This window comes from Argopecten irradians, chromosome 1 (assembly GCF_041381155.1).
Source record: "Argopecten irradians isolate NY chromosome 1, Ai_NY, whole genome shotgun sequence".
NCBI classification, from domain to species: domain Eukaryota; kingdom Metazoa; phylum Mollusca; class Bivalvia; order Pectinida; family Pectinidae; genus Argopecten; species Argopecten irradians.
In genome coordinates, this window is record NC_091134.1 from 7,138,260 (window position 1) to 7,166,117 (window position 27,858).

Sequence of the window (27,858 nt, forward strand, 5' to 3'; positions counted from 1 at the left end):
GATCAGTCACTGTGGTAACTAGTGAAGTGATGATGATGATCAGGTCACTGTGGTAACTAGTGAAGTGATGATGATGATCAGTCACTGTGGTAACTAGTGAAGTGATGATGATGATCAGTCACTGTGGTAACTAGTGAAGTGATGATGATGATCACTGTGGTAACTAGTGAATGATGATGATGATCAGTCACTGTGGTAACTAGTGAAGATGATGATGATCAGTCACTGTGGTAACTAGTGAATTGATGATGATCAGTCACTGTGGTAACTAGTGAAGTGATGATGATGATCAGTCACTGTGGTAACTAGTGAGTGATGATGATGATGATCAGGTCACTGTGGTAACTAGTGAAGTGATGATGATCAGGTCACTGTGGTAACTAGTGAAGTGATGATGATCAGTCACTGTGGTAACTAGTGAAGTGATGATGATGATCAGGTCACTGTGGTAACTAGTGAAGTGATGATGATGATCAGGTCACTGTGGTAACTAGTGAAGTGATGATGATCAGGTCACTGTGGTAACTAGTGAAGTGATGATGATGATCAGGTCACTGTGGTAACTAGTGAATGATGATGATGATGATCAGTCACTGTGGTAACTAGTGAAGTGATGATGATGATCAGGTCACTGTGGTAACTAGTGAAGTGATGATGATCAGGTCACTGTGGTAACTAGTGAAGTGATGATGATGATCAGGTCACTGTGGTAACTAGTGAAGTGATGATGATGATGATGATCAGTCACTGTGGTAACTAGTGAAGTGATGATGATAGGTCACTGTGGTAACTAGTGAAGTGATGATGATCAGTCACTGTGGTAACTAGTGAAGTGATGATGATGATCAGGTCACTGTGGTAACTAGTGAAGTGATGATGATGATCAGGTCACTGTGGTAACTAGTGAAGTGATGATGATGATCAGTCACTGTGGTAACTAGTGAAGTGATGATGATGATCAGTCACTGTGGTAACTAGTGAAGTGATGATGATGATCAGGTCACTGTGGTAACTAGTGAAGTGATGATGATGATCAGTCACTGTGGTAACTAGTGAAGTGATGATGATGATCAGTCACTGTGGTAACTAGTGAAGTGATGATGATGATCAGGTCACTGTGGTAACTAGTGAAGTGATGATGATCAGGTCACTGTGGTAACTAGTGAAGTGATGATGATCAGTCACTGTGGTAACTAGTGAAGATGATGATGATGATCAGTCACTGTGGTAACTAGTGAAGTGATGATGATGATCAGGTCACTGTGGTAACTAGTGAAGTGATGATGATCAGTCACTGTGGTAACTAGTGAAGTGATGATGATGATCAGGTCACTATGTGGTAACTAGTGAGTGATGATGATGATCATCAGGTGTGTCACTGTTGGTAACAGTACTGTGGTAACTAGTGATGATGATGATGATGATTAGGTCACTGTGGTAACTAGTGAAGTGATGATGATATCAGGTCACTGTGGTAACTAGTGAAGTGATGATGATGATCAGGTCACTGTGGTAACTAGTGAAGTGATGATGATGATCAGGTCACTGTGGTAACTAGTGAAGTGATGATGATGATCAGGTCACTGTGGTAACTAGTGAAGTGATGATGATGATCAGGTCACTGTGGTAACTGTGAACTGATGTGATGGACTGTAGTGTAACTAGTGATGATGATGATCAGGTCACTGTGGTAACTAGTGAAGTGATGATGATGATCAGGTCACTGTGGTAACTAAGTGAAGTGATGATGATCAGGTCACTGTGGTAACTAGTGAAGTGATGATGATAGGTCACTGTGGTATCTAGTGAAGTGATGATGATCAGTCACTGTGGTAACTAGTGATGATGATGATGATGATTAGGTCACTGTGGTAACTAGTGAAGTGATGATGATCAGTTCACTGGTAACTAGTAAGTCAAGTGATGATGTATTCACTGTGGTAACAATTTAAGTGATGATGATGATCAGTCACTGTGGTAACTAGTGAAGTGATGATGATGATGATCAGGTCACTGTGGTAACTAGTGAAGTGATGATGATCAGGTCACTGTGGTAACTAGTGAAGTGAGTGATGATGATCAGTCACTGTGGTAACTAGTGAAGTGATGATGATGATCAGGTCACTGTGGTAACTAGTGAAGTGATGATGATCATTAGGTCACTGTGGTAACTAAGTGAAGTGATGATGATCAGGTCACTGTGGTAACTAGTGAAGTGATGATGATGATAGGTCACTGTGGTAACTAGTGAAGTGATGATGATCAGGTCACTGTGGTAACTAGTGAAGTGATGATGATGATCAGTCACTGTGGTAACTAGTGAAGTGATGATGATCAGGTCACTGTGGTAACTAGTGAAGTGATGATGATAGGTCACTGTGGTAACTAGTGAAGTGATGATGATCAGTCACTGTGGTAACTAGTGAAGTGATGATGATGATCAGTCACTGTGGTAACTAGTGAAGTGATGATGATGATCAGGTCACTGTGGTAACTAGTGAAGTGATGATGATCAGTCACTGTGGTAACTAGTGAAGTGATGATGATCATCAGGTCACTGTGGTAACTAGTGAAGTGATGATGATCAGGTCACTGTGGTAACTAGTGAAGTGATGATGATGATCAGGTCACTGTGGTAACTAGTGAAGTGATGATGATAGGTCACTGTGGTAACTAGTGAAGTGATGATGATGATCAGTCACTGTGGTAACTAGTGAAGTGATGATGATGATCAGGTCACTGTGGTAACTAGTGAAGTGATGATGATGATCAGTCACTGTGGTAACTAGTGAAGTGATGATGATCAGGTCACTGTGGTAACTAGTGAAGTGATGATGATCAGTCACTGTGGTAACTAGTGAAGTGAGTGATGATATGTGATGATCAGGTCACTGTGTTAACTAGTGAAGTGATGATGATCAGTCACTGTGGTAACTAGTGAAGTGATGATGATCAGGTCACTGTGGTAACTAGTGAATGATGATGATGATGATCAGGTCACTGTGGTAACTAGTGATGAGTGATGATGATCAGGTCACTGTGGTAACTAGTGAAGTGATGATGATCAGGTCACTGTGGTAACTAGTGAGAGTGATGATGATCAGTCACTGTGGTAACTAGTGAAGTGATGATGATGATCAGTCACTGTGGTAACTAGTGAAGTGTCATGATGATGATCAGGTCACTGTGGTAACTAGTGAAGTGATGATGATCATGTCACTGTGGTAACTAGTGAAGTGATGATGATGATTAGGTCACTGTGGTAACTAGTGAAGTGATGATGATCAGTCACTGTGGTAACTAGTGAAGTGATGATGATGATGATCAGGTCACTGTGGTAACTAGTGAAGTGATGATGATGATCAGGTCACTGTGGTAACTAGTGAAGTGATGATGATCAGGTCACTGTGGTAACAAGTGATGATGATGATGATTCAGTCACGTCGTGGGGTAATTTAGTGAATTGATGATGATCATGGTCACTGTGGTAGACTAGTGAATATGATGATGATCAGGTCACTGTGGTAACTAGTGAAGATGATGATGATAGGTCACTGTGGTAACTAGTGAAGTGATGATGATCAGTCACTGTGGTAACTAGTGAAGTGATGATGATGATCAGTCACTGTGGTAACTAGTGAAGTGATGATGATCATCAGGTCACTGTGGTAACTAGTGAAGTGATGATGATGATCAGGTCATTGTGGTAACTAGTGAAGTGATGATGATGATCAGGTCACTGTGGTAACTAGTGAAGTGATGATGATGATCACTTTGGATAACAAATGAAGTGATGATATAATCAGGTCACTGTTGTGACTAGTGAGTGATGATGATGATAGAGTCACTGTGGTAACTAGTGAAGTGATGATGATGATCAGGTCACGTGTTGGTAACTAGTGACTGTGATGATAGAGTGATCAGGGGTTCCACAGGTGGTAACTAGTGAAGTGATGATAATGATCTCAGTCACTGTGTAACTAGGTGATGTGAAGATGATCAGTCACTGTTGGTAACTAAGTGAAGTGATGATGATGATCAGGTCACTGTGTAACTAGCTGAAGAGTGAAGATGAATGATCAGTCACTGTGGTAAACTTAGTCGAAATGATTGATCATCAGTCACTGTGAAGAATGATGGTGATCAGGTCACTTTGGTAACTAGTGAAGTGATGATGATGATCAGTCACTGTTGGGGTAACTAGTGAAGTGAATGATGATTTTGATCAGGTCACTGTGTGGTAACTAGTGATGTGGGGCTCTACAATGGTATCAGTACTAAGGGGGCTCTACAATGGCTCTACAATGGTAGTACAAGTACAAGGGGGCTCTACAATGGTATCAGTTCAAGGGGCTCTACAAGGTGGATCTACAATGGTATCAGTACAAGGGGGCTCTACAATGGTGATCAGTAGAAGGGGATATACAATGGTATAAGTACAAGGGGCTCTACAAGGGGGCTCTACAATGGTATCAGTACAAGAGAGATCTACAATGTTATAAGTACAAGGGGGCTCTACAATGGCATCAGTACAAGGGGCGCTAAACGGGGAATCTACATTGGTATCAGTACAAGGGAGATCTACAATGGTATCAGTACAAGAGGGCTCTACAAGGGGGATCTACAATGGTGTCAGTACAAGGGTGCTCTACAAGGGGGGTCTATAATGGTATCAGTACAAGCGGCTCTACAAGGGGCTCTACAAAGGGGATCTACAATGGTATCAGTACAAGGGGGTGTACAATGGTATCAGTACAAGGGAGATCTACAATGGTATCAGTACAAGGGGGCTCTACAATGGTATCAGTACAAGAGAGACAATGGTATCAGTACAAAGGGGCTCTACAATGGTATCAGTATAAGGGGCTCTACAATGGTATCAGTACAAGGGGCTCTACAAAGGGGATTTACAATGGTATCAGTACAAGGGGGTGTACAATGCTATCAGTACAAGGGGGATCTACAATGGTATCAGTATAAGGGGCTCTACAATGGTATCAGTACAAGGGGCTCTACAATGGCATCAGTACAAGGGGGCTCTACAATGGTATCAGTACAAGGGGGCTCTACAACGGTATCAGTACAAGGGAGACCTACAATGGTATCAGTACAAGGGGGATCTACAATGGTATCAGTACAAGGGGCACTACAATGGTATCAGTACAAGGGGGCTCTACAATGGTATCAGTACAAGGGAGACCTACAATGGTATCATTACAAGGGGGATCTACAATGGTATCAGTACAAGGGAGATCTATAATGGTATCAGTACAAGGGGGCTCTACAATGGTATCAGTTCAAGGGGGCTCTACAATGGGATCAGTACAAGGGGGCTCTACAATGGTATCAGTACAAGGGAGACCTACAATGGTATCATTACAAGGGGGATCTACAATGGTATCAGTACAAGGGAGATCTATAATGGTATCAGTACAAGGGGGCTCTACAATGGTATCAGTTCAAGGGGGCTCTACAATGGGATCAGTACAAGGGGGCTCTAAAATGGTATCAGTACAAGGGGGATCTACAATGGTATCAGTACAAGGGGGCTCTACAATGGTATCATTACAAGGGGCTCTACAATGGTATCATTACAAGGGGATATACAATGGTATCAGTACAAGGGGGCTCTGCAATGGTATCATAACAAGGGGGCTCTACAATGATATCAGTACAATGGGCTCTACAAGGGGGCTCTACAATGGTATCAGTACAAGAGAGATCTACAATGGTATCAGTACAAGGGGGCTCTACAATGGTATCAGTACAAGGGGCGCTAAACGGGGAATCTACATTGGTATCAGTACAAGGGAGATCTAAAATGGTATCAGTACAAGGGGGATCTACAATGGTATCAGTACAAGTGGATCTACAATGGTATCAGTACAAGGGGGCTCTACAATGGTATCAGTACAAGGGGGATCTACAATGGTATCAGTACAAGGGGGTCTACAATGGTATCAGTACATGGGGGATCTACAATGGTATCAGTACAAGGGAGACCTACAATGGTATCAGTACAAGGGGGATTTACAATGCTATCAGTAGAAGGGGGCTTACAATGGTATCATTACAAGGGGGATCTACAATGGTATCAGAACAAGGGGGTCTACAATGGTATCAGTACAAGGGACACTTACAATGGTATCAGTACAAGGGGGCTCTACAATGATATCAGTACAAGGGGGATCTACAATGGTATCAGTACAAGGAGATCTACAATGGTATCAGTACAAGGGGGCTCTACAATGGTATCAGTACAAGGGGGCTCTACAATGGTATCAGTACAAGGGGGATCTACAATGGTATCAGTACAAGGGGGATCTACAATGGTATCAGTACAAGGGGGATTTACAATGGTATCAGTAGAAGGGGGCTTACAATGGTATCATTAAAAGGGGGATCTACAATGGTATCAGTACAAGTGGGTCTACAATGGTATCAGTACAAGGGAGACTTACAATGGTATCAGTACAAGGGGGCTCTACAATGATATCAGTACAAGGGGGATCTACAATGGTATCAGTACAAGGAGATCTACAATGGTATCAGTACAAGGGGGCTCTACAATGGTATCAGTACAAGGGGGCTCTACAATGATATCAGAACAAGGGAGATCTACAATGGTATCAGTACAAGGAGATCTACAATGGTATCAGTACAAGAGGGCTCTACAATGGTATCAGTACAAGGGGGTCTAAAATGGTATCAGTACAAGGGAGACCTACAATGGTATCAGTACAAGGGGGATCTACAATGGTATCAGTACAAGGGGGATCTACAATGGTATCAGTACAAGGGGATCTACAATGGTATCAGTACAAGGGGGTCTACAATGGTATCAGTACAAGGGAGATCTACAATGGTATCAGTACAAGGAGATCTACAATGGTATTAGTACAAGGGGGATCTACAATGGTATCAGTACAAGGGGGTCTACAATGGTATCAGTACAAGGGAGACCTACAATGGTATCAGTACAAGGGGGATCTACAATGGTATCAGTACAAGGGAGACCTACAATGGTATTAGTACAAGGGGGTCTACAATGGTATCAGTACAAGGGGATCTACAATGGTATCAGTACAAGGGGGCTCTACAATGGTATCAGTACAAAGGGGCTCTAAAATGGTATCAGTACAAGGGGGCTCTACAATGGTATCAGTACAAGGGGCTCTACAATGTTATCAGTACAAGAGAGATCTACAATGGTCTCAGTACAAGGGGCTCTACAATGGTATCAGTACAAGGGGGATCTACAAGGGGGGATCTACAATGTTATCAGTACAAGGGGGCTCTACAAGGGGGATCTACAATGGTATCAGTACAAGGGGCTCTACAATGGTATCAGTACAAGAGAGATCTACAATTGTATCAGTACAAGGGGGCTCTACAAGGGGGCTCTACAATGGTATCAGTACAAGGGGCTCTACAAGGGAGATCTACAATGGTATCAGTACAAGGGATATCTACAATAGTATCAGTACAAGGGAGATCTACAATGGTATCAGTACAAGGGGGATCTACAATGGTATCATTACAAGGGGGGTCTACAATGGTATCAGTACAAGGGAGATCTACAATGGTATCAGTACAAGGGGGATCTACAATGGTATCAGTACAAGGGGGTCTATAATGGTATCAGTACAAGAGGGCTCTACAATAGTATCAGTACAAGGGGGCTCTACAATGGTATCAGTACAAGGGGATCTACAATGGTATCAGTACAAGGGGGCTCTACAATGGTATCAGTACAAGGGGGATCTACAATGGTATCAGTACAAGGGGGATCTACAATGGTATTAGTACAAGGGGCTCTACAATAGTATCAGTACAAGAGAGATCTACAACGGTATCAGTACAAGGGGGCTCTACAAGGGGGGATCTACAATGGCATCAGTACAAGGGGGCTCTACAAGGGGGATCTACAATGGTATCAGTACAAGGGGCTCTACAATGGTATCAGTACAAGAGAGATCTACAATGGTATCACTACAAGGGAGCTCTACAAGGGGGATATACAATGGTATCAGTACAAGGGGCTCTACAAGGGAGATCTACAATGGTATCAGTACAAGGGAGATCTACAATGGTATCAGTACAAGGGGGCTCTACAATGGTATCAGTACAAGGGGGCTCTACAATGGTATTAGTACACGGGGGCTCTAAAATGGTATTAGTACAAGGGGGCTTTACAATGGTATAAGTACAAGGGGCTCTACAAGGTGGATCTACAATGGTATCAGTACAAGGGGGCTCTACAATGGTATCAGTAGAAGGGGGATATACAATGGTATAAGTACAAGGGGGTCTATAATGGTATCAGTACAAGGGGGATCTACATTGGTATCAGTACAAGGGGGCTTACAATGGTATCATTACAAGGGGGATCTACAATAGTATCAGTACAAGGGGGTCTACAATGGTATCAGTACAAGGGAGACTTACAATGGTATCAGTACAAGGGGGATCTACAATGATATCAGTACAAGGGGGATCTACAATGGTATCAGTACAAGGAGATCTACAATGGTATTAGTACAAGGGGGCTCTACAATGGTATCAGTTCAAGGGAGACCTACAATGGTATCAGTACAATGGAGATTTACAATGGAATCAGTACAAGGAGATCTACAATGGTATTAGTACAAGGAGGTCTATAATGGTATCAGTACAAGGGGGCTCTACAATGATATCAGTACAAGGGGGTCTATAATGGTATCAGTACAAGGGAGACCTACAATGGTATCAGTACAAGGGGGTCTACAATGGTATCAGTACAAGGGAGATCTACAATGGTATCAGTACAAGGAGATCTACAATGGTATTAGTACAAGGGGGATCTACAATGGTATCAGTACAAAAGGGTCTACAATGGTATCAGTACAAGGGAGATCTACAATGGTATCAGTACAAGGGGGATCTACAATGGTATCAGTACAAGGGGGATCTACAATGGTATCAGTACAAGGGGGATCTACAATGGTATCAGTACAAGGGGGCTCTACAATGGTATCAGTACAAGGGGGATCTACAATGGTATCAGTACAGGGGAGATCTAGTACAAGGAGATCTACAATGGTATTAGTACAAGGGGGATCTACAATGGTATCAGTACAAGGGGGTCTACAATGGTATCAGTACAGGGGAGACCTACAATGGTATCAGTACAAGGGGGATCTACAATGGTATTAGTACAAGGGGGATCTACAATGGTATCAGTACAAGGGGGATCTACAATTGTATCAGTACAAGGAGATCTACAATGGTATTAGTACAAGGGGGTCTATAATGGTATCAGTACAAGGGGGCTCTACAATGCTATCAGTACAAGGGGGTCTATAATGGTATCAGTACAAGGGATATCTACTATGGTATCAGTGCAAAGGGGCTCTACAATGATATCAGTACAAGGGGGTCTATAATGGTATCAGTACAAGGGATATCTACTATGGTATCAGTACAAAGGGGCTCTACAATGGTATCAGTACAAGGGAGATCTACAATGGTATCAGTGCAAGGGGGCTCTTTAATGGTATCAGTACAAGGGATATCTACTATGGTATCAGTACAAAGGGGCTCTACATTGGCTTTAGTACAAAAACAGGTTATTAATATCTCACCTTGAACAATGCTGTCATCATCTATATAAAGGACTCGACCATGGATGTTTGGTAATAGTTGTGGTAGGTAGTATCTCCCAAAGTTTAACTTGAAGTACAAAAGAGATGGATATGTCAATAAACAGTTTGTCAATTAATCTAGCTTGAAATCTATACAACTGTAAATACATCTGCACTTCTGTTCCTTAAAGCCATCAAGTACTTAATAAAACATAGAAGTTTGTATAGGAAATAAGATTGCAATCCAAAGAGGTAAGTGATAGACTGTCTAAAACCTTAACTATTTGGCCAACACAGCCAAGAAGACTGTAGTGGCAGTAAACCTTTACCACTGAGCCACCACAGCTAAGAAGTTTCAGGACTGTAGTGACAGTTAACCTTAACTACTGAGTCACCACAACCAAGAAGTTTCAGGACTGTAGTGAAAGTAAACCTTAACCACTGAGCCACACCAGCCAAGAAGCTTCAGGACTGTAGTGGCAGTAAACTTTCACCACTGAGTCACCACAGCCAAGAAGTTTCAGGACTGTAGTGGCAGTAAACCTTAACTACTGAGCCACCACAGCCAAGAAGTTTCAGGACTGTAGTGGCAGTAAACCTTAACCACTGAGTCATCACAGCCAAGAAGTTTCAGGACTGTAGTGGCAGTAAACCTTAACCACTGAGTCATCACAGCCAAGAAGTTTCAGGACTGTAGTAGTCATAAACCTTAACCACTGAGCCACCACAGCCAAGAAGTTTCAGGAGTGTAGTAGCAGTAAACCTTAACCACTGAGTCACCACAGCCAAGAAGTTTCAGGACTGTAGTGGCAGTAAACCTTAACCACTGAGCCACCACAACCAAGAAGTTTCAGGACTGTAGTAGCAGTAAACCTTAACCACTGAGTCACCACAGCCAAGAAGTTTCAGGACTGTAGTAGCAGTAAACCTTAACCACTGAGTCACCACAGCCAAGAAGTTTCAGGACTGTAGTAGTCATAAACCTTAACCACTGAGCCACCACAGCCAAGAAGTTTCAGGAGTGTAGTAGCAGTAAACTTTTACCACTGAGCAACCACAGCCAAGAAGTTTCAGGACTGTAGTGGCAGTATGACTTAACTACTGAGTCACCACAGCCAAGAAGTTTCAGGACTGTAGTAGCAGTAAACCTTAACCACTGAGCCACCACAGCCAAGAAGTTTCAGGACTGTAGTGGCAGTAAACTTTAACCACTGAGCCACCACAGCCAAGAAGTTTCAGGAGTGTAGTAAGCAGTAAACTTAACCACTGAGCCACCACAGCCAAGAAGTTTCAGGACTGTAGTGGCAGTAAACCTTAACCACTGAGCCACCACAGCCAAGAAGTTTCAGGACTGTAGTGGCAGTAAACCTTAACCACTGAGTCACCACAGCCAAGAAGTTTCAGGACTGTAGTGGCAGTAAACCTTAACCACTGAGAGCCACCACAGCCAAGAAGTTTCAGGACTGTAGTGGCAGTAAACCTTAACCACTGAGTCACCACAGCCAAGAAGTTTCAGGACTGTAGTGGCAGTAAACTTTAACCACTGAGTCACCACAGCCAAGAAGTTTCAGGACTGTAGTGGCAGTAAACCTTAACCACTGAGTCACCACAGCCAAGAAGTTTCAGGACTGTAGTAGCAGTAAACCTTAACCACTGAGCCACCACAGCCAAGAAGTTTCAGGACTGTAGTGGCAGTAAACCTTAACCACTGAGCCACCACAGCCAAGAAGTTTCAGGACTGTAGTGGCAGTAAACTTAACCACTGAGTCACCACAGCCAAGAAGTTTCAGGACTGTAGTGGCAGTAAACTTTAACCACTGAGTCACCACAGCCAAGAAGTTTCAGGACTGTAGTGGCAGTATGACTTAACCACTGAGCCACCACAGCCAAGAAGTTTCAGGACTGTAGTGCGTTAAAAACCACAAGAAGTTTCAGGACTGTAGTGGCAGTAAAACTTAACCACTGAGTCACCACAGCCAAGAAGTTTCAGGACTGTAGTGGCAGTAAACCTTAACTGCTGAGCCACCACAGTCAAGAAGTTTCAGGACTTTAGTGGCAGTAAAACTTAACCACTGAGTCACCACAGCCAAGAAGTTTCAGGACTGTAATGGCAGTAAACCTTAACCACTGAGCCACCACAGCCAAGAAGTTTCAGGACTGTAGTGGCAGTAAACTTAACCACTGAGCCACCACAAGCCAAGAAGTTTCAGGACTGTAGTGGCAGTAAACCTTAACCACTGAGCCACCACAGCCAAGAAGTTTCAGGACTGTAGTGGCAGTAAACTTAACCACTGAGCCACCACAGCCAAGAAGTTTCAGGACTGTAGTGGCAGTAAACCTTAACCACTGAGCCACCACAGCCAAGAAGTTTCAGGACTGTAGTGGCAGTAAACCTTAACTACTGAGCCACCACAGCCAAGAAGTTTCAGGACTGTAGTGGCAGTAAACCTTAACCACTGAGCCACCACCACAACCAAGAAGTTTTCAGGACTGTAGTAGCAGTAAACCTTAACCACTGAGTCATCACAGCCAAGAAGTTTCAGGACTGTAGTAGTCATAAACCTTAACCACTGAGCCACCACAGCCAAGAAGTTTCAGGACTGTAGTGGCAGTAAACTTTAACCACTGAGTCACCACAGCCAAGAAGTTTCAGGAGTGTAGTGGCAGTAAACCTTAACCACTAAGCCACCACAGCCAAGAAGTTTCAGGACTGTAGTGGCAGTATGACTTAACCACTGAGCCACCACAGCCAAGAAGTTTCAGGACTGTAGTGGCAGTAAACTTAACACTGAGTCACCACACCAAGAAGTTTCAGGACTGTAGTGGCAGTAAACCTTAACCACTGAGCCACCACAGCCAAGAAGTTTCAGGACTGTAGTGGCAGTAAACCTTAACCACTGAGTCACCACAGCCAAGAAGTTTCAGGACTGTAGTGGCAGTAAACCTTAACCACTGAGTCACCACAGCCAAGAAGTTTCAGGACTGTAGTGGCAGTAAACCTTAACCACTGAGCCACCACAGCCAAGAAGTTTCAGGACTGTAGTGGCAGTAAACCTTAACCACTGAGTCACCACAGCCAAGAAGTTTCAGGACTGTAGTGGCAGTAAAACTTAACCACTGAGACACCACAGCCAAGAAGTTTCAGGAGTGTAGTAGCAGTAAACTTTAACCACTGAGCCACCACAGCCAAGAAGTTTCAGGACTGTAGTGGCAGTAAACCTTAACCACTGAGTCACCACAGCCAAGAAGTTTCAGGACTGTAGTGGCAGTAAACCTTAACCACTGAGTCACCACAGCCAAGAAGTTTCAGGACTGTAGTGGCAGTAAACTTTAAGCACTGAGTCACCACAGCCAAGAAGTTTCAGGACTGTAGTGGCAGTAAACCTTAACCACTGAGTCACCACAGCCAAGAAGTTTCAGGACTGTAGTGGCAGTAAACCTTAACCACTGAGTCACCACAGCCAAGAAGTTTCAGGACTGTAGTGGCAGTAAACCTTAACCACTGAGTCACCACAGCCAAGAAGTTTCAGGACTGTAGTGGCAGTAAACCTTAACCACTGAGCCACCACAGCCAAGAAGTTTCAGGACTGTAGTGGCAGTATGACTTAACCACTGAGCCACCACAGCCAAGAAGTTTCAGGACTGTAGTGGCAGTAAACCTTAACCACTGAGTCACCACAGCCAAGAAGTTTCAGGACTGTAGTGGCAGTAAACCTTAACCACTGAGTCACCACAGCCAAGAAGTTTCAGGACTGTAGTGGCAGTAAAACTTAACCACTGAGTCACCACAGCCAAGAAGTTTCAGGATTGTAGTGGCAGAAAACCTTAACCACTGAGTCACCACAGCCAAGAAGTTTCAGGACTGTAGTGGCAGTAAACCTTAACCACTGAGTCACCACAGCCAAGAAGTTTCAGGACTGTAGTGGCAGTAAAACTTAACCACTGAGTCACCACAGCCAAGAAGTTTCAGGACTGTAGTGGCAGTAAACCTTAACCACTGAGCCACCACAGCCAAGAAGTTTCAGGACTGTAGTGGCAGTAAACCTTAACCACTGAGCCACCACAGCCAAGAAGTTTCAGGACTGTAGTGGCAGTATGACTTAACCACTGAGCCACCACAGCCAAGAAGTTTCAGGACTGTAGTGGCAGTAAACTTTAAGCACTGAGTCACCACAGCCAAGAAGTTTCAGGACTGTAGTAGTGGCAGTAAACCTTAACCACTGAGCCACCACAGCCAAGAAGTTTCAGGACTGTAGTGGCAGTAAACCTTAACCACTGAGCCACCACAGCCAAGAAGTTTCAGGACTGTAGTGGCAGTAAACCTTAACCACTGAGCCACCACAGCCAAGAAGTTTCAGGACTGTAGTGGCAGTAAACCTTAACCACTGAGTCACCACAGCCAAGAAGTTTCAGGACTGTAGTGGCAGTAAACCTTAACCACTGAGTCACCACAGCCAAGAAGTTTCAGGACTGTAGTGGCAGTAAACCTTAACCACTGAGTCACCACAGCCAAGAAGTTTCAGGACTGTAGTGGCAGTATGACTTAACCACTGAGTCACCACAGCCAAGAAGTTTCAGGACTGTAGTGGCAGTAAACCTTAACCACTGAGTCACCACAGCCAAGAAGTTTCAGGACTGTAGTGGCAGTATGACTTAACCACTGAGTCACCACAGCCAAGAAGTTTCAGGACTGTAGTGGCAGTAAACCTTAACCACTGAGCCACCACAGCCAAGAAGTTTCAGGACTGTAGTGGCAGTATGACTTAACCACTGAGCCACCACAGCCAAGAAGTTTCAGGACTGTAGTGGCAGTATGACTTAACCACTGAGCCACCACAGCCAAGAAGTTTCAGGACTGTAGTGGCAGTAAACCTTAACCACTGAGCCACCACAGCCAAGAAGTTTCAGGACTGTAGTGGCAGTAAACCTTAACCACTGAGTCACCACAGCCAAGAAGTTTCAGGACTGTAGTGGCAGTATGACTTAACCACTGAGCCACCACAGCCAAGAAGTTTCAGGACTGTAGTGGCAGTATGACTTAACCACTGAGCCACCACAGCCAAGAAGTTTCAGGACTGTAGTGGCAGTATGACTTAACCACTGAGCCACCACAGCCAAGAAGTTTCAGGACTGTAGTGGCAGTTAACACTGAGCACCACACCACGTGATGCAGCCACCACAGCCAAGAAGTTTCAGGACTGTAGTGGCAGTAAACTTAACCACTGAGCCACCACAGCCAAGAAGTTTCAGGACTGTAGTGGCAGTATGACTTAACCACTGAGCCACCACAGCCAAGAAGTTTCAGGACTGTAGTGGCAGTAAACCTTAACCACTGAGCCACCACAGCCAAGAAGTTTCAGGACTGTAGTGGCAGTATGACTTAACCACTGAGCCACCACAGCCAAGAAGTTTCAGGACTGTAGTGGCAGTAAACCTTAACCACTGAGCCACCACAGCCAAGAAGTTTCAGGACTGTAGTGGCAGTATGACTTAACCACTGAGTCACCACAGCCAAGAAGCTTCAGGACTGTAGTGGCAGTAAACTTTAAGCACTGAGTCACCACAGCCAAGAAGTTTCAGGACTGTAGTGGCAGTATGACTTAACCACTGAGCCACCACAGCCAAGAAGTTTCAGGACTGTAGTGGCAGTAAACCTTAACCACTGAGCCACCACAGCCAAGAAGTTTCAGGACTGTAGTGGCAGTATGACTTAACCACTGAGCCACCACAGCCAAGAAGTTTCAGGACTGTAGTGGCAGTAAACCTTAACCACTGAGCCACCACAGCCAAGAAGTTTCAGGACTGTAGTGGCAGTATGACTTAACCACTGAGCCACCACAGCCAAGAAGTTTCAGGACTGTAGTGGCAGTAAACTTAACCACTGAGCCACCACAGCCAAGAAGTTTCAGGACTGTAGTGGCAGTATGACTTAACCACTGAGCCACCACAGCCAAGAAGTTTCAGGACTGTAGTGGCAGTAAACCTTAACCACTGAGTCACCACAGCCAAGAAGTTTCAGGACTGTAGTGGCAGTATGACTTAACTACTGAGTCACCACAGCCAAGAAGTTTCAGGACTGTAGTGGCAGTAAACCTTAACCACTGAGACACCACAGCCAAGAAGTTTCAGGAGTGTAGTAGCAGTAAACTTTAACCACTGAGCCACCACAGCCAAGAAGTTTCAGGACTGTAGTGGCAGTAAACCTTAACCACTGAGCCACCACAGCCAAGAAGTTTCAGGACTGTAGTGGCAGTATGACTTAACCACTGAGCCACCACAGCCAAGAAGTTTCAGGACTGTAGTGGCAGTAAACCTTAACCACTGAGTCACCACAGCCAAGAAGTTTCAGGACTGTAGTGGCAGTAAACCTTAACCACTGAGTCACCACAGCCAAGAAGTTTCAGGACTGTAGTGGCAGAATTCTGGCAGTAAACTTAACCACTGAGTCACCACAGCCAAGAAGTTTCAGGACTGTAGTGGCAGTAAAACCTTAACCACTGAGCCACCACAGCCAAGAAGTTTCAGGACTGTAGTGGCAGTAAATGACTTAACCACTGAGCCACCACAGCCAAGAAGTTTCAGGACTGTAGTGGCAGTAAAACTTAACCACTGAGTCACCACAGCCAAGAAGTTTCAGGACTGTAGTGGCAGTAAACCTTAACCACTGAGCCACCACAGCCAAGAAGTTTCAGGACTGTAGTGGCAGTATGACTTAACCACTGAGCCACCACAGCCAAGAAGTTTCAGGACTGTAGTGGCAGTAAACCTTAACCACTGAGTCACCACAGCCAAGAAGTTTCAGGACTGTAGTGGCAGTAAAACTTAACCACTGAGCCACCACAGCCAAGAAGTTTCAGGACTGTAGTGGCAGTATGACTTAACCACTGAGCCACCACAGCCAAGAAGTTTCAGGACTGTAATGGCAGTATGACTTAACCACTGAGCCACCACAGCCAAGAAGCTTCAGGACTGTAGTGGCAGTAAACCTTAACCACTGAGCCACCACAGCCAAGAAGTTTCAGGACTGTAGTGGCAGTAAACCTTAACCACTGAGCCACCACAGCCAAGAAGTTTCAGGACTTTAGTGGCAGTAAAACTTAACCACTGAGTCACCACAGCCAAGAAGTTTCAGGACTGTAGTGGCAGTATGACTTAACTACTGAGTCACCACAGCCAAGAAGTTTCAGGACTGTAGTGGCAGTAAACTTTAACCACTGAGTCACCACAGCCAAGAAGTTTCAGGACTGTAGTGGCAGTATGACTTAACCACTGAGTCACCACAGCCAAGAAGTTTCAGGACTGTAGTGGCAGTATGACTTAACTACTGAGTCACCACAGCCAAGAAGTTTCAGGACTGTAGTGGCAGTAAACCTTAACCACTGAGCCACCACAGCCAAGAAGTTTCAGGACTGTAGTGGCAGTAAACCTTAACCACTGAGCCACCACAGCCAAGAAGTTTCAGGACTGTAGTGGCAGTAAACTTAACCACTGAGTCACCACAGCCAAGAAGTTTCAGGACTGTAGTGGCAGTAAACCTTAACCACTGAGTCACCACAGCCAAGAAGTTTCAGGACTGTAGTGGCAGTATGACTTAACTACTGAGTCACCACAGCCAAGAAGTTTCAGGACTGTAGTGGCAGTAAACCTTAACCACTGAGTCACCACAGCCAAGAAGTTTCAGGACTGTAGTGGCAGTAAACCTTAACCACTGAGCCACCACAGCCAAGAAGTTTCAGGACTGTAGTGGCAGTAAACCTTAACCACTGAGCCACCACAGCCAAGAAGTTTCAGGACTGTAGTGGCAGTAAACCTTAACCACTGAGTCACCACAGCCAAGAAGTTTCAGGAGTGTATGTCAGGACTGTAGTGGCAGTAAACCTTAACCACTGAGCCACCACAGCCAAGAAGTTTCAGGACTGTAGTGGCAGTAAACCTTAACCACTGAGCCACCACAGCCAAGAAGTTTCAGGACTGTAGTGGCAGTAAACCTTAACCACTGAGCCACCACAGCCAAGAAGTTTCAGGACTGTAGTGGCAGTAAACCTTAACCACTGAGTCACCACAGCCAAGAAGTTTCAGGACTGTAGTGGCAGTAAACTTAACCACTGAGTCATCACAGCCAAGAAGTTTCAGGACTGTAGTGGCAGTAAACCTTAACCACTGAGTCACCACAGCCAAGAAGTTTCAGGACTGTAGTGGCAGTATGACTTAACTACTGAGTCACCACAGCCAAGAAGTTTCAGGAGTGTAGTGGCAGTAAAACTTAACCACTGAGTCACCACAGCCAAGAAGTTTCAGGACTGTAGTGGCAGTATGACTTAACCACTGAGCCACCACAGCCAAGAAGTTTCAGGACTGTAGTGGCAGTAAACCTTAACCACTGAGCCACCACAGCCAAGAAGTTTCAGGACTGTAGTGGCAGTATGACTTAACCACTGAGTCACCACAGCCAAGAAGTTTCAGGACTGTAGTGGCAGTAAACCTTAACCACTGAGCCACCACAGCCAAGAAGTTTCAGGACTGTAGTGGCAGTAAACCTTAACCACTGAGCCACCACAGCCAAGAAGTTTCAGGACTGTAGTGGCAGTAAACCTTAACCACTGAGCCACCACAGCCAAGAAGTTTCAGGACTGTAGTGGCAGTAAACCTTAACCACTGAGCCACCACAGCCAAGAAGTTTCAGGACTGTAGTGGCAGTATGACTTAACCACTGAGCCACCACAGCCAAGAAGTTTCAGGACTGTAGTGGCAGTAAACCTTAACCACTGAGTCACCACAGCCAAGAAGTTTCAGGACTGTAGTGGCAGTAAACCTTAACCACTGAGCCACCACAGCCAAGAAGTTTCAGGACTGTAGTGGCAGTAAACCTTAACCACTGAGCCACCACAGCCAAGAAGTTTCAGGACTGTAGTGGCAGTATGACTTAACTACTGAGTCACCACAGCCAAGAAGTTTCAGGACTGTAGTGGCAGTATGACTTAACCACTGAGTCACCACAGCCAAGAAGTTTCAGGACTGTAGTGGCAGTAAACCTTAACCACTGAGTCACCACAGCCAAGAAGTTTCAGGACTGTAGTGGCAGTAAACCTTAACCACTGAGTCACCACAGCCAAGAAGTTTCAGGACTGTAGTGGCAGTAAACCTTAACCACTGAGTCACCACAGCCAAGAAGTTTCAGGACTGTAGTGGCAGTAAACTTTAAGCACTGAGTCACCACAGCCAAGAAGTTTCAGGACTGTAGTGGCAGTAAACCTTAACCACTGAGCCACCACAGCCAAGAAGTTTCAGGACTGTAGTGGCAGTAAAACTTAACCACTGAGTCACCACAGCCAAGAAGTTTCAGGACTGTAGTGGCAGTAAACCTTAACCACTGAGCCACCACAGCCAAGAAGTTTCAGGACTGTAGTGGCAGTAAACCTTAACCACTGAGCCACCACAGCCAAGAAGTTTCAGGACTGTAGTGGCAGTATGACTTTACCACTGAGCCACCACAGCCAAGAAGTTTCAGGACTGTAGTGGCAGTAAACCTTAACCATTGAGCCACCTCAGCCAAGAAGTTTCAGGACTGTAGTGGCAGTAAACCTTAACCACTGAGTCACCACAGCCAAGAAGTTTCAGGACTGTAGTGGCAGTATGACTTAACTACTGAGTCACCACAGCCAAGAAGTTTCAGGACTGTAGTGGCAGTAAACCTTAACCACTGAGTCACCACAGCCAAGAAGTTTCAGGACTGTAGTGGCAGTAAACTTTAACCACTGAGTCACCACAGCCAAGAAGTTTCAGGACTGTAGTGGCAGTAAACCTTAACCACTGAGCCACCACAGCCAAGAAGTTTCAGGACTGTAGTGGCAGTAAAACTTAACCACTGAGTCACCACAGCCAAGAAGTTTCAGGACTGTAGTGGCAGTATGACTTAACTACTGAGTCACCACAGCCAAGAAGTTTCAGGACTGTAGTGGCAGTAAACTTTAAGCACTGAGTCACCACAGCCAAGAAGTTTCAGGACTGTAGTGGCAGTATGACTTAACCACTGAGCCACCACAGCCAAGAAGTTTCAGGACTGTAGTGGCAGTAAACCTTAACCACTGAGCCACCACAGCCAAGAAGTTTCAGGACTGTAGTGGCAGTAAAACTTAACCACTGAGTCACCACAGCCAAGAAGTTTCAGGACTGTAGTGGCAGTAAACCTTAACCACTGAGCCACCACAGCCAAGAAGTTTCAGGACTTTAGTGGCAGTAAAACTTAACCACTGAGTCACCACAGCCAAGAAGTTTAAGGACTGTAGTGGCAGTAAACCTTAACCACTGAGCCACCACAGCCAAGAAGTTTCAGGACTGTAGTGGCAGTATGACTTAACCACTGAGCCACCACAGCCAAGAAGTTTCAGGACTGTAGTGGCAGTAAACTTAAGCACTGAGTCACCACAGCCAAGAAGTTTCAGGACTGTAGTGGCAGTAAACTTTAACCACTGAGCCACCACAGCCAAGAAGTTTCAGGACTGTAGTGGCAGTATGACTTAACCACTGAGCCACCACAGCCAAGAAGTTTCAGGACTGTAGTGGCAGTAAACCTTAACCACTGAGCCACCACAGCCAAGAAGTTTCAGGACCTGTAGTGGCAGTAAACCTTAACCACTGAGTCACCACAGCCAAGAAGTTTCAGGACTGTAGTGGCAGTAAACCTTAACCACTGAGTCACCACAGCCAAGAAGTTTCAGGACTGTAGTGGCAGTAAACTTTAAGCACTGAGTCACCACAGCCAAGAAGTTTCAGGACTGTAGTGGCAGTATGACTTAACCACTGAGTCACCACAGCCAAGAAGTTTCAGGACTGTAGTGGCAGTAAACCTTAACCACTGAGTCACCACAGCCAAGAAGTTTCAGGACTGTAGTGGCAGTATGACTTAACCACTGAGTCACCACAGCCAAGAAGTTTCAGGACTGTAGTGGCAGTAAACTTAACCACTGAGTCACCACAGCCAAGAAGTTTCAGGACTGTAGTGGCAGTAAACCTTAACCACTGAGTCACCACAGCCAAGAAGTTTCAGGACTGTAGTGGCAGTAAAACTTAACCACTGAGTCACCACAGCCAAGAAGTTTCAGGACTGTAGTGGCAGTATGACTTAACCACTGAGTCACCACAGCCAAGAAGTTTCAGGACTGTAGTGGCAGTAAACCTTAACCACTGAGCCACCACAGCCAAGAAGTTTCAGGACTGTAGTGGCAGTAAACCTTAACCACTGAGCCACCACAGCCAAGAAGTTTCAGGACTGTAGTGGCAGTAAACCTTAACCACTGAGTCATCACAGCCAAGAAGTTTTCAGGACTGTAGTAGCAGTAAACCTTAACCACTGAGTCATCACAGCCAAGAAGTTTCAGGACTGTAGTGGCAGTAAACCTTAACCACTGAGTCATCACAGCCAAGAAGTTTCAGGACTGTAGTAGTCATAAACCTTAACCACTGAGCCACCACAGCCAAGAAGTTTCAGGAGTGTAGTAGCAGTAAACCTTTACCACTAAGCCACCACAGCCAAGAAGTTTCAGGACTGTAGTGGCAGTAAACCTTTACCACTGAGCCACCACAGCCAAGAAGTTTCAGGACTGTAGTGGCAGTAAACTTAACACTGAGTCACCACAGCCAAGAAGTTTCAGGACTGTAGTGGCAGTAAACTTAACCACTGAGTCACCACAGCCAAGAAGTTTCAGGACTGTAGTGGCAGTAAACTTAACCACTGAGCCCACACCAAGAAGTTTCAGGACTGTAGTGGCAGTAACCTTAACCACTGAGCCACCACAGCCAAGAAGTTTCAGGACTGTAGTGGCAGTATGACTTAACCACTGAGTCACCACAGCCAAGAAGTTTCAGGACTGTAGTGGCAGTAAACCTTAACCACTGAGCCACCACAGCCAAGAAGTTTCAGGACTGTAGTGGCAGTAAACCTTAACCACTGAGCCACCACAGCCAAGAAGTTTCAGGACTGTAGTGGCAGTAAACCTTAACCACTGAGCCACCACAGCCAAGAAGTTTCAGGACTGTAGTGGCAGTAAACCTTAACCACTGAGCCACCACAGCCAAGAAGTTTCAGGACTGTAGTGGCAGTATGACTTAACCACTGAGTCACCACAGCCAAGAAGTTTCAGGACTGTAGTGGCAGTAAACCTTAACCACTGAGCCACCACAGCCAAGAAGTTTCAGGACTGTAGTAGTCAGTAAACCTTAACCACTGAGTCACCACAGCCAAGAAGTTTCAGGACTGTAGTGGCAGTAAACCTTAACCACTGAGTCACCACAGCCAAGAAGTTTCAGGACTGTAGTGGCAGTAAACCTTAACCACTGAGCCACCACAGCCAAGAAGTTTCAGGACTCTAGTGGCAGTATGACTTAACTACTGAGTCACCACAGCCAAGAAGTTTCAGGACTGTAGTGGCAGTATGACTTAACTACTGAGTCACCACAGCCAAGAAGTTTCAGGACTGTAGTGGCAGTAAACTTTAAGCACTGAGTCACCACAGCCAAGAAGTTTCAGGACTGTAGTGGCAGTAAACCTTAACCACTGAGTCACCACAACCAAGAAGTTTCAGGACTGTAGTGGCAGTAAACCTTAACCACTGAGTCACCACAACCAAGAAGTTTCAGGACTGTAGTGGCAGAATGACTTAACTACTGAGTCACCACAGCCAAGAAGTTTCAGGACTGTAGTGGCAGTAAACCTTAACCACTGAGCCACCACAGCCAAGAAGTTTCAGGACTGTAGTGGCAGTAAACCTTAACCACTGAGTCACCACAGCCAAGAAGTTTCAGGACTGTAGTGGCAGTAAACCTTAACCACTGAGTCACCACAGCCAAGAAGTTTCAGGACTGTAGTGGCAGTAAACCTTAACCACTGAGCCACCACAGCCAAGAAGTTTCAGGACTGTAGTGGCAGTAAACCTTAACCACTGAGCCACCACAGCCAAGAAGTTTCAGGACTGTAGTGGCAGTAAACCTTAACCACTGAGTCACCACAGCCAAGAAGTTTCAGGACTGTAGTGGCAGTAAACCTTAACCACTGAGCCATCACAGCCAAGAAGTTTCAGGACTGTAGTGGCAGTAAACCTTAACCACTGAGTCATCACAGCCAAGAAGTTTCAGGACTGTAGTAGTCATAAACCTTAACCACTGAGACACCACAGCCAAGAAGTTTCAGGACTGTAGTAGCAGTAAACTTTAACCACTGAGCCACCACAGCCAAGAAGTTTCAGGAGTGTAGTAGCAGTAAACCTTAACCACTGAGCCACCACAGCCAAGAAGTTTCAGGACTGTAGTGGCAGTATGACTTAACTACTGAGTCACCACAGCCAAGAAGTTTCAGGACTGTAGTGGCAGTAAACTTTAACCACTGAGCCACCACAGCCAAGAAGTTTCAGGACTGTAGTGGCAGTAAACCTTAACCACTGAGTCACCACAGCCAAGAAGTTTCAGGACTGTAGTGGCAGTATGACTTAACCACTGAGCCACCACAGCCAAGAAGTTTCAGGACTGTAGTGGCAGTAAACTTTAAGCACTGAGTCACCACAGCCAAGAAGTTTCAGGACTGTAGTGGCAGTATGACTTAACCACTGAGTCACCACAGCCAAGAAGTTTCAGGACTGTAGTGGCAGTAAACCTTAACCACTGAGCCACCACAGCCAAGAAGTTTCAGGACTGTAGTGGCAGTAAAACTTAACCACTGAGTCACCACAGCCAAGAAGTTTCAGGAGTGTAGTGGCAGTAACCTTAACCACTGAGCCACCACAGCCAAGAAGTTTCAGGACTGTAGTGGCAGTAAACTTAACCACTGAGCCACCACCACAGCCAAGAAGTTTCAGGACTGTAGTGGCAGTTAACCTTAACCGCTGAGCCACCACAGTCAAGAAGTTTCAGGACTGTAGTGGCAGTAAAACTTAACCACTGAGTCACCACAGCCAAGAAGTTTCAGGACTGTAGTGGCAGTAAACCTTAACCACTGAGCCACCACAGCCAAGAAGTTTCAGGACTGTAGTGGCAGTAAACCTTAACCACTGAGCCACCACAGCCAAGAAGTTTCAGGACTGTAGTGGCAGTATGACTTAACCACTGAGCCACCACAGCCAAGAAGTTTCAGGACTGTAGTGGCAGTATGACTTAACCACTGAGTCACCACAGCCAAGAAGTTTCAGGACTGTAGTGGCAGTATGACTTAACCACTGAGTCACCACAGCCAAGAAGTTTCAGGACTGTAGTGGCAGTAAACCTTAACCACTGAGTCACCACAGCCAAGAAGTTTCAGGACTGTAGTGGCAGTATGACTTAACCACTGAGTCACCACAGCCAAGAAGTTTCAGGACTGTAGTGGCAGTAAACCTTAACCACTGAGCCACCACAGCCAAGAAGTTTCAGGACTGTAGTGGCAGTAAACCTTAACCACTGAGTCACCACAGCCAAGAAGTTTCAGGACTGTAGTGGCAGTAAACCTTAACCACTGAGTCACCACAGCCAAGAAGTTTCAGGACTGTAGTGGCAGTAAACCTTAACCACTGAGTCACCACAGCCAAGAAGTTTCAGGACTGTAGTGGCAGTAAACCTTAACCACTGAGTCACCACAGCCAAGAAGTTTCAGGACTGTAGTGGCAGTAAACCTTAACCACTGAGTCACCACAGCCAAGAAGTTTCAGGACTGTAGTGGCAGTAAACCTTAACCACTGAGTCATCACAGCCAAGAAGTTTCAGGACTGTAGTGGCAGTAAACCTTAACCACTGAGTCACCACAGCCAAGAAGTTTCAGGACTGTAGTGGCAGTAAACCTTAACCACTGAGCCACCACAGCCAAGAAGTTTCAGGACTGTAGTGGCAGTAAACCTTAACCACTGAGCCACCACAGCCAAGAAGTTTCAGGACTGTAGTGGCAGTAAACCTTAACCACTGAGTCACCACAGCCAAGAAGTTTCAGGACTGTAGTGGCAGTAAACCTTAACCACTGAGTCACCACAGCCAAGAAGTTTCAGGACTGTAGTGGCAGTAAACCTTAACCACTGAGCCACCACAGCCAAGAAGTTTCAGGAGTGTAGTGGCAGTAAACCTTAACCACTGAGCCACCACAGCCAAGAAGTTTCAGGACTGTAGTGGCAGTAAACATTAACCACTGAGCCACCACAGCCAAGAAGTTTCAGGACTGTAGTGGCAGTAAACCTTAACCACTGAGCCACCACAGCCAAGAAGTTTCAGGACTGTAGTGGCAGTATGACTTAACCACTGAGCCACCACAGCCAAGAAGTTTCAGGACTGTAGTGGCAGTAAACCTTAACCACTGAGCCACCACAGCCAAGAAGTTTCAGGACTGTAGTGGCAGTAAACTTTAAGCACTGAGTCACCACAGCCAAGAAGTTTCAGGACTGTAGTGGCAGTAAACCTTAACCACTGAGTCACCACAGCCAAGAAGTTTCAGGACTGTAGTGGCAGTAAACCTTAACCACTGAGTCACCACAGCCAAGAAGTTTCAGGACTGTAGTGGCAGTAAAACTTAACCACTGAGTCACCACAGCCAAGAAGTTTCAGGACTGTAGTGGCAGTATGACTTAACCACTGAGCCACCACAGCCAAGAAGTTTCAGGACTGTAGTGGCAGTAAACCTTAACCACTGAGCCACCACAGCCAAGAAGTTTCAGGACTGTAGTGGCAGTAAACTTTAACCACTGAGCCACCACAGCCAAGAAGTTTCAGGACTGTAGTGGCAGTATGACTTAACTACTGAGTCACCACAGCCAAGAAGTTTCAGGACTGTAGTGGCAGTAAACCTTAACCACTGAGTCACCACAGCCAAGAAGTTTCAGGACTGTAGTGGCAGTAAACTTTAAGCACTGAGTCACCACAGCCAAGAAGTTTCAGGACTGTAGTGGCAGTAAACCTTAACCACTGAGCCACCACAGCCAAGAAGTTTCAGGACTGTAGTGGCAGTAAACCTTAACCACTGAGTCACCACAGCCAAGAAGTTTCAGGACTGTAGTGGCAGTAAACCTTAACCACTGAGCCACCACAGCCAAGAAGTTTCAGGACTGTAGTGGCAGTAAACCTTAACCACTGAGTCACCACAGCCAAGAAGTTTCAGGACTGTAGTGGCAGTAAACCTTAACCACTGAGCCACACAGCCAAGAAGTTTCAGGACTGTAGTGGCAGTAAACCTTAACCACTGAGTCACCACAGCCAAGAAGTTTCAGGACTGTAGTGGCAGTAAACCTTAACCACTGAGCCACCACAGCCAAGAAGTTTCAGGACTGTAGTGGCAGTAAACCTTAACCACTGAGTCACCACAGCCAAGAAGTTTCAGGACTGTAGTGGCAGTAAACCTTAACCACTGAGTCATCACAGCCAAGAAGTTTCAGGACTGTAGTAGTCATAAACCTTAACCACTGAGCCACCACAGCCAAGAAGTTTCAGGACTGTAGTAGCAGTAAACCTTAACCACTGAGTCACCACAGCCAAGAAGTTTCAGGACTGTAGTGGCAGTAAACCTTAACCACTGAGTCACCACAGCCAAGAAGTTTCAGGACTGTAGTGGCAGTAAACCTTAACCACTGAGTCACCACAGCCAAGAAGTTTCAGGACTGTAGTGGCAGTATGACTTAACCACTGAGTCACCACAGCCAAGAAGTTTCAGGACTGTAGTGGCAGTATGACTTAACTACTGAGTCACCACAGCCAAGAAGTTTCAGGACTGTAGTGGCAGTAAACCTTAACCACTGAGTCACCACAGCCAAGAAGTTTCAGGACTGTAGTGGCAGTAAACCTTAACCACTGAGCCACCACAGCCAAGAAGTTTCAGGAGTGTAGTAGCAGTAAACCTTAACCACTGAGCCACCACAGCCAAGAAGTTTCAGGACTGTAGTGGCAGTAAACCTTAACCACTGAGCCACCACAGCCAAGAAGTTTCAGGACTGTAGTGGCAGTATGACTTAACCACTGAGCCACCACAGCCAAGAAGTTTCAGGACTGTAGTGGCAGTAAACCTTAACCACTGAGTCACCACAGCCAAGAAGTTTCAGGACTGTAGTGGCAGTATGACTTAACCACTGAGCCACCACAGCCAAGAAGTTTCAGGACTGTAGTGGCAGTAAACCTTAACTACTGAGCCACCACAGCCAAGAAGTTTCAGGACTGTAGTGGCAGTATGACTTAACCACTGAGCCACCACAGCCAAGAAGTTTCAGGACTGTAGTGGCAGTATGACTTAACCACTGAGTCACCACAGCCAAGAAGTTTCAGGACTGTAGTGGCAGTATGACTTAACTACTGAGTCACCACAGCCAAGAAGTTTCAGGACTGTAGTGGCAGTAAACCTTAACCACTGAGTCACCACAGCCAAGAAGTTTCAGGACTGTAGTGGCGGTAAACCTTAACCACTGAGTCACCACAAGCCAAGAAGTTTCAGGACTGTAGTGCAGTAAACTTACACGTCACACACCAAGATAATACACACAATTCAGGACTGTAGTGCAGTAAACCTTAACCACTGAGTCATCACAGCCAAGAAGTTTCAGGACTGTAGTGGCAGTAAACCTTAACCACTGAGTCACCACAGCCAAGAAGTTTCAGGACTGTAGTGGCCATAAACCTTAACCACTGAGACACCACAGCCAAGAAGTTTCAGGAGTGTAGTAGCAGTAAACTTTAACCACTGAGCCACCACAGCCAAGAAGTTTCAGGACTGTAGTGGCAGTATGACTTAACCACTGAGCCACCACAGCCAAGAAGTTTCAGGACTGTAGTGGCAGTAAACCTTAACCACTGAGCCACCACAGCCAAGAAGTTTCAGGACTGTAGTGGCAGTATGACTTTACCACTGAGTCACCACAGCCAAGAAGTTTCAGGACTGTAGTGGCAGTATGACTTAACCACTGAGCCACCACAGCCAAGAAGTTTCAGGAATGTAGTGGCGGTAAACCTTACCCACTGAGCCACCACAGCCAAGAAGCTTCAGGACTGTAATGGCAGTATGACTTAACCACTGATCCACAGCCAAGAAGTTTCAGGAATGTAGTGGCGGTAAACCTTAACCACTGAGCCACCACAGCCAAGAAGCTTCAGGACTGTAGTGGCAGTATGACTTAACCACTGAGTCACCACAGCCAAGAAGTTTCAGGACTGTAGTGGCAGTAAACTTTAACCACTGAGCCACCACAGCCAAGAAGTTTCAGGACTGTAGTGGCAGTAAACTTAACCACTGAGTCACCCACAGCAAAGA

At 45.6% G+C, this 27,858-nt stretch overlaps 1 protein-coding gene across 1 annotated transcript in view; it reads right to left on the minus strand.

Annotated features, from left to right (window-relative positions):
- The window catches only part of LOC138309124 (glycosyltransferase 8 domain-containing protein 2-like), an 84,370-nt gene that overhangs the window by 18,756 nt on the left and 37,756 nt on the right, over nt 1–27,858 (minus strand). The window contains exons 5-8 of the mRNA XM_069250277.1: nt 9,624–9,711; nt 8,049–8,258; nt 7,395–7,604; nt 5,622–5,843 (exon numbers count right to left, since the gene is read on the minus strand). Coding sequence (XP_069106378.1) covers nt 5,622–5,843; nt 7,395–7,604; nt 8,049–8,258; nt 9,624–9,711 — 730 coding nt within the window. The remainder of the gene's footprint in view (nt 1–5,621; nt 5,844–7,394; nt 7,605–8,048; nt 8,259–9,623; nt 9,712–27,858) is intronic.